Source organism: Phascolarctos cinereus, unplaced genomic scaffold (genome assembly GCF_003287225.1).
Source record: "Phascolarctos cinereus isolate Bilbo 61053 unplaced genomic scaffold, phaCin_HiC Scaffold_5;HRSCAF=322, whole genome shotgun sequence".
Lineage (NCBI taxonomy): Eukaryota > Metazoa > Chordata > Mammalia > Diprotodontia > Phascolarctidae > Phascolarctos > Phascolarctos cinereus.
The window spans coordinates 362,448,506-362,462,226 of NW_027555958.1; the positions used below are offsets into that span (position 1 = coordinate 362,448,506).

The 13,721-nt window shown below is 35.6% G+C and overlaps 1 protein-coding gene across 1 annotated transcript in view; it reads right to left on the bottom strand.

The window, feature by feature from the left end:
- The window catches only part of SPATA17 (spermatogenesis associated 17), a 272,232-nt gene that overhangs the window by 243,733 nt on the left and 14,778 nt on the right, over window positions 1-13,721 (bottom strand). The window contains 1 exon segment of the mRNA XM_020982260.2: window positions 803-892. Within this exon segment, the coding sequence (XP_020837919.1) occupies window positions 803-892 (90 nt within the window).

A 13,721-nucleotide genomic window follows, 5' to 3' on the forward strand; every position in this document is an offset into this window, starting at 1 on the left:
AATACAGACTCTAAATCCCATTCTACTCTTCAGTTCTCTCTACATCCCTTTTCACTATCCAACAAGGAGAGAATTGGGACAACCTGTGTTCACTTAAGAAGAATTACTCTTCCTTTGGCAAAAGCCCAGTGTATTACATCCCATGGAGTCAGACCAGATTTACAGATAGAGTAGTGAAATCATAAACTGTCAATTTTAAATCACAAGTACTGTAGTCAATTAGTTACACTATATTATGTAATTTAAATGATCATGTAAATTATACGACATTAACTTCATCATTTGCCAAATATAATTAAGATTTTTGAAGGCTTGTTTGTAAGTAGAAAATGTCAGTATTCATATTAAAGTCTATTGACATTTCACCTACAGCACATAACTACAATGAATACTATAATTAATATTTCCATCTTTATCCAGATAGCCGAACAGTCGGTTTGTCCCACTGAGTTTTCAACTTCTAGAAATTATTGGATAGTCCTATATGACTTCATCTATTAGTTGTACAGTTCACCTACTGTCCATCATTCTTGCTATATGACTTACCCAGCAGTGACAAACTGCCTCTGATAAATCTGCCATTTGTGGATTTCTAAAGTTCCTTAGTATGTAAAATCAATACACTTAGTTCTTTTAATGAGGAAACATCTTCAATACTAATATTTACTATTTTTCTAAAAAGAATATTTTCTAGTTTACTTTTCATATGAAAGGTTTAAAAAAACCAAATAATTGTACGAGTTTCCAAAGACATATACTTTATATGATATAACTGGCGAATCATTGGCAAAAATCAATATACCTGATATAGGCTCGTACTCGACATCCTCGAAACCAGCTCTGTATTTTAACTGCTGCTTCATATTCTTTTTTTCTATATTCATCTACAAACCTGAAAACATTGTTTTAAAAAGCATTCCATTAGTAATTGACATTTTAGTTTTAACATGTCAATCTGTTAAACTTAATCTTTACTTTCTTTCATTAAAATAATTATAATTCAAATATCATTTTTAATAAAATTAAAACACTAAGTAAAGAAAGCATTTCAAATATCACATATTTCAAAATGAATCTTCTAAGAGGTCATCTACTTTCAACAGCTTTACTTTTTCATTTTTATAATCACCTTTTTTACAACTAATTAATTTATAAATACTTTTATCATGGAATAGAAGGGAATACATATTGTATTATTCTTTTAGGATACCAATATAGATGTAATTACGAAAAAATTCTTTATCTCCAGATAGCTTGATTTTTCTGTTTAATTCCTGCAAACAAAATATGAAAGTCATGAATTTCTGCATTTTCCTCTCTAGTGACCAATTGAGTCAATTACTCCTAAGTAAAATAAATTTATTACATAATGTCAAGCTAAATGTAATCCTAAAAAAGACCACTGAAGTTAAATGAGGAAGAAGGCAATGTTCTGATACTTATGAAGAATATACTTAATAATCATATGTTGATTAAAGTTGGAGAGTTTAATTGAGGCAAGTATCTTCTTAATTTTATTCACCACTGACATACCTAACCAAACAAGCATTGTAGAATTATTCTGGCAACAACACAGTAAGCTAATAGATAATTCCTATGTTCCCCTAAGTAATCCCTGCCCTCCAAATATACATCAGGAAATTGATTATTCTGATTCAGATAGCTATTCTCCAAGTTTGAGAAGGTAAAAAGGGTCAGAAAGTTGTAAACCATGCTTAGCCCATTTCCACCTGCTTTCTCCCCACCCCACCCCCACCCCACACACATATCCTGGGTTTCTTTTTTTTACTAATTTTTTAAAAATTCTTGTTCTGTTTATCTAGCACCTAAGCACCCAACTAGATAAAAAGACCTAGTTTGACTGGGTGGAAACAATGAAATAAATACTGATTCCAAACTTAACTTTTAATCTGTAGGGAATAAAGCAGGCCTATTTTGCCAAAAACAGAAGTAAAGCAATCTAGCAGCCTGGATTTTTTATGATTTGTCTTCAGTGCACAAATTCATTAATGCCCCCGCCCCTAATCTACATTAAGCTGCTGATAGGGTCATTCATAAACTGATTCAAAGCTTATTTATTCCTGGGATCTTGGAAGTCTTGGGGAAAGAGTCCTTTAGCCCACTTTTGATGCATTTGGGATATAAGGAGACCAAATATTTTCTTTTAATTATTTAACATTTTATTTGCAAAGTCTTTTGGCCAAAAAGGCTAAAAGTCATTGGGTTTCAAGTCATAAGAGCCTGTTCTAAGTCCTATCTTGGCTGTTTAATAGCTGTGAGGCCATGAATAAGGATTAACATCTTGGAGCCACAGTTGCTTTGTCTGTGAAATGGATGAATGAGGACAGAATCTCAAAATCTGTAAATTGAAAGGAATTTCAGCAGCCACCTAGTTCATCCAAACCAAATCTCAATGGCCAATAGTTAAAGAATTTTTTTTAAGTATCTGCTATGGGCCAGGTACTGTGCCAGTCACTGGGGGGAATACAAATAAAGGCAAAAGACAATCCCTGCCCTCAAGGAGCTCACAGTCTAAGGGGAGAGACAACAAACAAGTACCTAAGTACAAACAAGCTACAGTACAGGACAAATAGGAAATGCTTTATGGAGAGAAGGCACTAGAATTAAGAAGAATTAGAAAGGCTTTGTGTAGAAGGTGGGATTTTAGTTGGAACTTCTAGGAAGCCTGGGAGGCCAGGAGGTGGATATGAGGAGGAAGAGCATTGCAGTCACAGGGGACAGCCAGAGAAAGGAACTCACACTACACAAGTGTGAAAGTGGTCATTTGTCCTCTGCTTGGAGATTTCCAATGCAGCCTTCACCTCTAGAGCAGCCTGTTCTAACTTTGAATAACTATATTTGTAAGGAAGTTTGTTTGTTTGTTTTTCTTTCTATCAAGTCTCATATTTTAATTTTTTTATTTTAGCTTTTTTTCTTTTTAAAATTTCTTTCATTAATTTCTTTTGATTTATCAACAATCACTTTCCATATGCTTTTGAGTTTAAAATTTTTCTCCCCCTTCCTCGCCACCACCCTCCCCAAGATGGCGCACAATCTGATATACATTTACATTCCTATTAAATATATTTTCACATTAGTGAAGTTGTAAGTAAAACTTAAAACCAATAGGAGGAACCATCAGAAAGAGAAAACAAAACTCAACAGAAGAGGAAAAAAAAGATAGTTCTTTCTTTGGATGTGGATAGTATTTTCCATCAGTAGGCCTCTGGAGATGTCTTAGATTCTTGTAGTGCTGAGAAGGGTTAAGTTTATCAATATTGAAGAGGTCTAGAGGTTTGGGGTTCTGCTGGGGGACCCCTGAGATTGCGACATCAGCCCTGCCTAAATGATTTCAACTCAAATCTTCTTCCAGCAGAGAAAAAGTTTATTAGTGATAAATCACATAGGCCAGGTGACACCTGTGGGGACAAGGGGCATAAGAAAGTCTCAGCTTTTTGGGAATGAGATTCTCAACTTCTGAATGGGGGCCAGGGTAGAATTTTTATACACTGAAGTAACTTTGGGTGGGCAGAAAAGGGGGCTGGGAAAAGAGTCTAGGTGAGAATTCTGATTGGAAGAAGTTTGAAAGGCCTAAGATCAAAGGGTAGAGCTAGGGCTATCAAAGGGGGATTAGGGGCTGGGGCCTGTAGACAAATGGGAGCCAGATTCTCTTTGGTAGAAGGGGTGGAAATCTTGGCTTGGGTCCTGTCCCCATCAATATTAGTCATCAAACAATGTGGCTGTTATTGTGTACAACATTCTTTTGGTTCTGCTCACTTCACTCAGCATCAGATCATACAAGTCTTTCCAGGTTTTTCTGAAGTCAGCCTATTCATCACTTCTTATAGTACAATAGTATTCCATTACATTCATATACCACAACTTGCTCAGCCATTCTCCAATTGATGGGCATCCTCTCAATTTCCAATTCTTTGCCACCACAAAAAGAGCTGCTATGAATATTTTTGTACATATGGGTCCTTTTCCTGTATGGTCTCTTCAGGATATAGCCCTAGAAGTGCTATTGCTGGGTCAAAGGGTATGCACATGTTTATAGCCCTTTGGGCATAGTTCAAAATTGTTCTCCAAAATGGTTGGATGACCAAACATTTTAAACTACTTTAAGTTAGTTTTCTCAGCTTTGATCTTTCATTCATGGACAATGGGTTCATATTGGAGACTATAGAGAATTTGGTCACATATCTAGCTTCTAAAATTTTCTCTGATGTGTTGGGGTCTACTCATATGTTTCAAATCTACTAGTTATTTTAGCTTAAGTAGTAGCTGGAGTTTAAAAAGGGAGAAGACTGAAATAATGGGAGGAAAGATTCCTTAAGAAATATAGTTCTACAGCTTTAAGAGTACAGAAACACATTCTTATTTCAAGATGGCTTCTTTTAGTATAAGTTATTTTCTCAGGCTTCTTATTTTGTCTCTTGAAGGAAATGATTTTTTGAACAGGTCCTAAAAAAGATTCTAGGGAAAAATTTTTCTTTGGGGTTAACTGATTTAATTTTAAAAAGTAATTCCTAAATCAGGAGGATTGAAGAGAATAATGAAAAAAAAACTTTAAATTGGATTCAGGAAACTAGAGATAAATGGTCTGGTAGTAGTTAAAAAAAAAGGATGCTTTGATCTCTACATGTTGTAAAATACAAATATATTTTGAAGACAGCATACCAACATGAAGCCTAATGGTTTTCCTCTGTAACATAACTTTTTAAGCTATGATGAAAGCAAGAGAAAGATCAAATGATGAAAGCAAGAGAAAGATCAAATAATGGACAGAACTATAACCTCTTGGGATGAGCTAATAATGAAGGATGGAGTGATAGCAAAAATGTCAATTCTTATCCTTCTGCTTTCTTTACCAAAAAGAATTATCCATGGACTGGGAAGGATAGAACAAAAGCAGTTAACCAGGAGCTAAAACCAAGATAAATATTGAATGTAAAGGAAATACCTAACTGTTCTAAAAGAATTCAAGTATCAGGTATGGGAAAACATCATCCCAGGATACTGAAAGAAAATGCTAGATGTGAATGACAAAAATTTTTGGAGAATGGTAGTTGAGCCACAGGACTAGAAAAGGGCAAATGTTCTAATATTCAAAATATTCTCATATTAAATGTTCTGATATTCAAATAGAGGGTTAGGTTCTTCCACATATATAATGATGAACGTGAGTTTGATTCCTGACAAAATTCTGGAAATTGTTACAAAGAGTATGGTTTGTTAGCTCTTAGAAAATTAGGCAGTGATCACTCAGGATATAAGGAAAAAATTCCTTATAGGACCATCTATGCTTTGGTAGGTACTGGGTCCTGGTCCTCAAATTGGGTACTGAATGATTTTCTGGGGATGTTATAAGATTATTGTTCAGATATGGACTATACTAGATTAATCCATCAACCACTAAACATGTATTAAGTACTTATAATAGACCAAACACTGTGCTAAGCACTGGGGATACAAAAAGAGGCAAAAACCAGTCCCTGCCCACAAAGAGTTTACAGTCTAGTGGAGGAGACAACAAAGGAATATATACAAATAGGCTGTGTATAGGCTAAATAAGAAATGATTAACAGATTAGCACTCTGAGATCCCTCTTAAAACCATTATTCTATGATTCTGTTATTCCTGATTAATGAAGGATACCTGCCTACTCTTCCATAAAATGATAGTTAAACACTACTCTGAATAGGCATTATGCAGTGTTATAAGACATAAAAAGGTGTATAAGAAGAAATTACTATTCTTGGAGAATTTATAATCTAGTAGAGGCAATGGACACATGTTATTAACTATCAATAGAAGAATAAATTTTATATCATATGAGTGGTAAAAATAAAATGCTACGAAGCTCGAAGAATGTAGAAATAAATCCCAAGTTTTGGATGTAAAGGAGATATAATTTGAGCTGAATATTGACAAGGAGGATTTTCAGGAGAATTTTACTAGGCATATATGGAGGTAGGGAAAGTTTAGGTAGAAGAAACCATATACGAAGGAAAACAAAAGAGGAGGTGGGGAGTGGGAAAATGTAACATATATTAAAGGCATGAAAGGGAGTTCAGTTTGGCCTCAACTTAGGAGGGCAGAGGGGAGGGAGGGAGAAAAAAAATTGGAACTCAAAATCTTATAAAAGCGAATGTTGAAAACTATCTTTACATGTAATTGGAAAAAACAAAATAATATTAAGTGGGAAATTTTTTTTTAAAGTTGAATGAATAGATAAATTCTACATGTCTGAAAATGAATTCTTTGTTTTCCCCAAAACTACTCCTTCTTTGCAACTTCTTCTATTTTTGTTGAAAGCACCACCATCTTTCAAATCAGACAGACTTGCAATCTATGTTTCATCCTCAACTTTTCATTCTCTCTCACTACCCATTATCCAAATTTTTGCTAAGTCTTGTCAATTTTCCCTTTGTAGCAGCTCTCATATATTCCCTTCTCTGCTCTGACATTGCACCACTCTGGTGTAGGCTTTCATCAACCCACACCTGGACTACAGCAACAGCCTTTTGGTTGGTCTCTAAGCCTCAAGTCTCTCACCACTCTAGTCTACTTTTCAATCAGCTGTTAGATTAATCTTCCTAAAGTTCAGGTCTGACCATGTCATGGCCTCCTCCCCATTCAATAAAATTTAGTGATTCCCTGTCATCTCCAAGATCAAACATAAAATAATTGACTTTGTACTCAAACCCTTCAAAACCTGGTCCCTCCTACCTTTCCATTCTTCTAACATTCACATACTCTATGACTCAGCGACACTGACTTCGTTGCTGTTCCTTAGAGAAGAAACTCCATCTCTTGTACTTTAGGCATTTTCACTGGCATTCTCCCAAACCTGGAATGTTCTCCTTCCTACTCTCTGCCTCCTAGCTTCTCTAGCTTCCTTCAAGTTCTAACTAAAAATCCTCCCTTCTACAAAAAGTTTTTCCCAATCTCTCTTAGGGCTAGTGTTTTCCTTTGGCTAATTATTTTGAATTTAATCCATATGTATCTAGTTTTAGGAGGGAATGGTATTGTTTGTTTGTTTATTTGTTTTTCCTGGGCAGTTAGGTAGTGCAGTGGGCCTGGAGTATTTGCCTCAGGGCACACAGGCATTTAATACATACTTGCTGACTTGACTAAGTTAATTATGGAATTGGAAAATAAAGTGCTACCTGGGGTTTGAACAGGATGAATACTAACTTAGGAGATAAGGAAAGGCTTCCCAGAGGAGGTGGAATCAGTAAAAGGATCAGTAAGAATTCAATAAGTGAAATAGGGATGGGGGTGGGGAGGGAGAATCAGAAGGTATTTTAGTTATAGGAAACAGGGCAAAGACAGAAGACCTGAGAACACAATTCACATTTGAGTGGCAAAGTACTGTCAATTTTTACTGGAAGATAGAGCTTAGAACGGATAATAAAAGCAAAGGGTGGTATGAAACTTTGGAGGAATTTAACTGCCAGCAGGGGAGTTTGAATTTTACTCAGCAGGCAATAGGTATCCAACAAAGATGTGTGAGCAAAGGAGTATATACAACCAGATTTATTTATTAAAAAAAAAAGATAGATTGGGGTGGGTTGGAAGTGTAGGTGGAATGATATCTCAGGAGGCTACTCCAATAATCTAGATAGATGGGAGTAGCAATCTGTTTTAGGGAAATAACTATTGGAAAAGATAGCTGGAGATTGACATAAAAAAATGTTATGGAGATAGATTTGACAACTAGGTAAATGAATGCATATGAGAAGTAAGGATGAAAGAAGTGTCAAAGCTAACCCAAGTTTACAACCATTACAAAACAGGTGAACTGTGGTGCCATAGACAAAAAAAAATAATGAAGTCAGAAGGACACACGTTTGAGGGAAAAGATAATGAACTGGGTTTTGGATATATTACATTTCAGGTAGGATATCCATGTAGAAGTGTCCTAAAGGAAGTTGGAGACCAAGATGTAGAGTTTAGAAGAAAGGTCTTGCCTGGATAAGATTCTCGTTTGGAGAATCTGCTGAATAGATATGGAACTTAAAATTATGTGAGTGAATGCAATAAATATGGGAAAGTAAAGAGACTATAGAAGAGGGACTAGGAAAGTCTCTTGGAGAATTCCCACATTGAAAGGTTAGGAAGATGATTCAGCAAAGGAGATAGAGAAGGAACAATTATAAAGGTAGAAGAAGACCCAGAAAAACATGTTGAATTTGAAGCTAGAGGAAGACAAAATGTCTGATTGCAGGGAATGATCAATAGTGTTAAAAACAGCAGATTTCATGGATGAGGACTGAAAAAAGGCCACTGGGCTTGTCAATTTGGAAGTGACTGGTAACCACAGGTTTCAGTAGGTTTATGCGGTAGAGGCAGAATTCTTATTGTAAAGAATTAAGGACAGTATAGAAAGGAAGAATGTAGAATCATCAGCTGTAAACTTTTTCAAGTTTAATAGTCAAAGGAAAGAGAAATGGAATAAGAATTGGAAAAAAAGACTCTAGGGAGACCACCATGTTTACGGGCAGATGGAAAAGAGCCTTTGCTATTGAACAAGGTACCATTAGGATATCCAAAAAGAAGTTACAATGGAATTCTTTAGAGCTCAGGAAAGATATTAGAGCTAGACATTAAGATCTGGGAGTAGTCCCAATGAAGGTTACAGTGGAAAGAGTATAGAAAGAAAAAAGTTAAGGAATAAATACTCTACATTTCAGGAATAATAGATAGCATGAAGGAGAATCATAAAGAGAGACATATAAGGAAAGGTAAAAGAAGTATGACAACCAGGAGAGAAAAGTACCTCCAAAATTAAGAAAAGACTTCCAAGAACAGTCATATGGTCAAAAGTGTCAAATGATGGAGAAAAAAAGAGGGGTGAGACTTAAAGATATTAAATTTGGCAATTAGGGCCTAACCTTGGAGTGAGTAGTTTCAGTAGAGCAGTGATGTCAGAAGACACATTGCAATTTGTTTAGAGATGACTGATTGAGGAGGAACAGTGTCAGCTGACTACCCTTCAGAGCAGGGGTCCTTAACTTTTTGTCTCATGGGACCCCTTTGGCAATCTGCTAAAGCCCAATACTATGATATTTTGTTGCCTACTTTCAAAATGGAAGGGAATGCTCAATTTCAGTTGGAGGTTAGTGAAAACAAAGATGTCATTTTTTCTCATTAAAGTTCACGGACCCCACCACAGTAGCCATCAACTCTAGGCCAAGAATTCCTGTTTTGGAGGATGATGAGATTATTTTTCTAGACCTGAGAGTCTAATGTCTTCATTTTTCAGACAAGGAAACTGAGATGCCAGTGGGAGTGAGGGGTACGTTATTTTCCCAAGTTGGCACAGATAGTAAGCATCAAGAGTGGTATTTAAACCCAGGTCATCTGTCTTCAGACCAGTGGTGTTTGCAGCTAAAAGAAAAAGAAGAAAGAGAGAGAATAAGAGGGAGACAGAGAATGGCAACATTAGGAATCAGAAGGGTTGAAGGAAAATATTTATTATTATGGTTAGGGATATGTTTGTAGTATGTGAGTTGTCAGTCACAGGTGGGAAAAAATCAATAACATGGCTCAGAGGTAGAAAGGATAAATTTACTTATCAGTATTCTGTGTATCTATAAGGGAGATATAGTTTCATTAATTCAAAGAGGGGTCATAATCATTTCATTCTCTAAAGTTGGTATAAGTTTATGAGGCCTTCAGGAACAGGCCTAATATGTTAGGCATGTTATAACAGGCTTTTACTATATGTATTAAGGTTCAGAGAATATCATCTTAATCATATTATACCCAAAAATGTACAATAATACTCTTTTATAATGGGTTCTACTATGCTTTTCAAGACTATTACGCTCCTTGTTGAACTTCATTGTGAAAAAAGCTTTTCTTTTCCTAAAATTTAACTGCATTATTTGAGTGCTGTTCTAATTTTTCATTTTTTTACATTACTGAATTTGCGTTTTTTTTACAATAAGAAGTTGCTATATTTTTTTTCTTTTTTTATTAATTTATTTTTAGTTTTCAACAATCATTTCTATAGGCTTTCGAGTCAAATTTTTCTCCCCTTCCCACTTTCCCCCCCCTCCCCACCCCAAGACAGTGTACAATCTGATACAGGCGCTACATATACATTCATGTGTAAGTATATTTTCCCCATTAGTCATGATATAAAGAACAATTAGAACTAATGGGAGGAACCACAAGACTGAAGCAATAAAACAAAATAACAAAAGAAAAGGAGAGCAAATAGTATGCTTCCATCTGCATTCAGGCTCCACAGTTCTTTCTCTGGGTTTGGATAGCAATTTCCATGAAAATCTTTTGGAGTTGTCTTAGATTCTTTTGTTGCTGTGAAGAGCCAAGACTATTAAAGTCAGTCATCCCATAATGTGACTGTCACTGTGTGCAACATTCTCTTAGCTCTGCTCACTTCACTCAGCATCAATCCATACAATTCTTTTCAAGTTTTTCTGAAGTCCACTTGCTCATCATTTCTTTTTTTGTTTTCATTCTTTTTTTCCATTTTATAATTTATTTTGATTTATCAACAATCACTTCCATATGCTTTTGAGTTGAAAATTTTTCTCCAATCTGATATAGGCTATACATTTACATTCCTATTAAACATATTTTCACATTAGTGAAGTTGTAAGTAAAAATTACTCACTAGTGTTTTGCTTTTGACCACAGCTTCCCTCAGTCCCTCCCTCCCTTTCCCTTTTCTCACCCTTTAGCCTTACTGCTTCTTCCCTCCCTTCTATCCCCCCCTCCCTTTTCTTTCCCCTTTCCCTCCTACTGCCTATAGGGCAAGTTAGATTTCTATACCTAACTGATTATGTTATTCCCTTCTTGAGCCAAATCTGATGACAGTAAGGTTCAAACAATGCCCATCCCCCTCCCTTCTTTCCCTCTGCTGTAATAGGATTTTGTGTCTTTTCCTGTAATGTAATTTACTCTTGTCTACCTCCTCCTTTCTCAGTACATTTTCTAAAATTAGACTAATCCACTTACTTGGATCCATTTAACCCACTTGATTAGATTTTTTTTTATCATTACATCAAAGTCAACTACTATCCACCCCCTTTATGTAAACTTAACATGGCAAACAACAATACAGTTCTCAAGAGTTGCAAGTGTCATCTTCCCTTGTAAGGATGTAAACAGTCCATCCTTATTAACAACATATTATCTTTCTGTCCCATTTATCTTTTTATGTCTTCCTTGAATCTTGTACTTGAAGATCAAATTTTTTGCTGAGCTCTGGTCTTTTTATCAGGAAGGTTTGGAAATCCCCTATTTCATTGAATATCCATCTCCTCCCTTGAAAAATCATGCTCATTTTTACAGGGTAGTTGATCCTTGGCTGCAATCCAAGCTCCTTTGCCTTACAGAATATCATGTTCCATGCCCTGCGGGGTCTTTTAATGTAGAAGCTTCAAGGTCCTGTGTAATCCCAACTATGGTTCCATATTTAAATTGTTTCTTTCTGGCTGCTTGTAGCACCTTCTCTTTCATCTGGTAATTTTGGAATTTTGCTATTATATTCCATGGCGTTGTAAATTTGGGATCTCTTTGAAGTGGTAACCGTGTATTTTTTCCATGATTATTTTACCTTCTGGTTCTAGGACTTCAGGGCAGTTTTCTTTTTATGATTTCCTGAAAGATACTGTCCAAGCTCTTTTTTTCATCATGATTTTCAGGTAGTCCAATAATTTTTAAATTGTCTCTCCTGGATCGATTTTCCAGGTCAGTTGTTTTACTGATGAGGTATTTTAAGTTTTCATCTATTTTTTTCATTTTTTTCGTTTCTGTTTGATTCTTGCTCTCTCATAGAGTTTCCATTTGTCCAATTCTAGTTTTTAACAGATTGTTTTCTTCTGTTAGTTTTTGTACTTCCTTCTCCAATTGGCCAATTGTATTTTTAAGGGATTTATTTTCTTCAGTGTACTTTTTTTCCAGTTTGCCAATTGTGTTTTTAGGGACTTGTTTTCTTCAGCATACAGGAGACCTGTTTGCTCGGCTGTTGCACTGCTGTTATCCGTCTTTCTTCTAGTTCAGCTGTTCCACATTTATTTTTTCTGGGGTTTTCAGAGGTTGATCTACATTACTGAATTTGAAATGAGGTATGTTACATTTGTTTTGATTGGACCTGTGGGACAACTGTGGTATAGTGGATAGAAAGCTGACCTTGAAGTGAGGAAGCCCTGGTTTTAAGTGCTACTTCTGACATACATTGTCTATGTGACCCTTGGAAAGTCACCTTACCTCTCAGGGCTTTAGGTAACTCCCAAAAATTATGAATTGCAGAGAAAGTGATTACTGACCTGCATGGCAGAGGGAGTTTCCTCACCCGGGAGTTCCCCCATCAAAGAAATCACAGGTCCAGTCTAGACCTCATCCTTATTCATTGGCTTTAGAGAGCAATGGGTATGTTACCTAGAGGCAGATGTCTGTTCCATTTCAAAAAAAATAGCCCCCCAAATATGTAGCTGTCCAGAAGTGGGCCTCGGATGCCTTTGGAGGTAGAAAATTTTCTCATCTCAGTTTGTATTCAAACAGAAACTAGATAAGCACTTGTATGCTGTAGGGAGAGGTTGGACTAGATGACCTCGAAGATAATTTCCAACTCTAAGACTCTACGACTGTATTTTCCTACCCAGGTGACAAATTATTATGTATAGTATGGGAGAAATAGGAATTGCCAGAGTAAATGAAATGCCTAGATAACCTTAAAACCTCATTTGAGCCAGTATAGTAGTTTCAACCACTTCCCTACCCAAACTTCCACTATTGTCAAAAAAAAGCAACCACATTGCCAATTTTGAGTTTTATATCCATTTATCATGCCTGGTTGAAATGCGAAAGTTCAATGAAATGCCAAAGGACAGACCATAATATTTTTATGCAGTTTTCTTTTAAAAATATTGGATGTTTTATCTTTTTTTTGAAGTCTGAACCTGAGATTTCATTATGAAGAACCTTTCTCTGCCAATGCAGATCCTCTTCAACCTTCAGTTTTAAACAGTTGCCTGGGGACACTTGTCCAGGGTCACAGTCAGTATGCATAGGAGACAGGGCTTGATCTCAGGTTTTCCTAATTCTAAGGCCCTCTTTTTATGCACTATTTCATGTTGTTTCTCTTTACTTTGGGAACTCATAGATAAACTGAGGTGATTGAATAAGCAAGCTATTTCATTTATTGAAGCTATTTCTGTCCCCAGAAATCTTGGATAATATAGGGACGAAGTAAATAAAAATAAATAAAATACAAGCACATCCATTACATTAATAGGCTTCTCCAAGTAAAAGTAGGCATTAAAATAATTTGGTAGGTGAATTACTGCTAAGTTATAACTTGTCTGCTGACACATGAATTTTATGCACATTTTTCATTTTTCTATTGCTTGAAAAATGTAGTTTCCAGATACTTGGGTTACCACTGGGATATTGAATACTCATACCAATATGTCATGAACTTCTACACTTTTTATGTTTTAAGTGAAAAATGTGGGTAACACTTTATTTTAATGGTATATTAATTAGTGGTAAATTACAATGGAAATCCTATAGCAGTGCATAAAATATGACATCTACATGAATACCAAATAAATTCATTACGATCAGTATTATCACAATGAATACTAAATGAATTAATAATGATGAAAGATCAAAAGAATTACCAGTAGTGTAATAAAACATTAAGAAAAAGCTGGAAGCTTCTAGTCACTTAATCACCA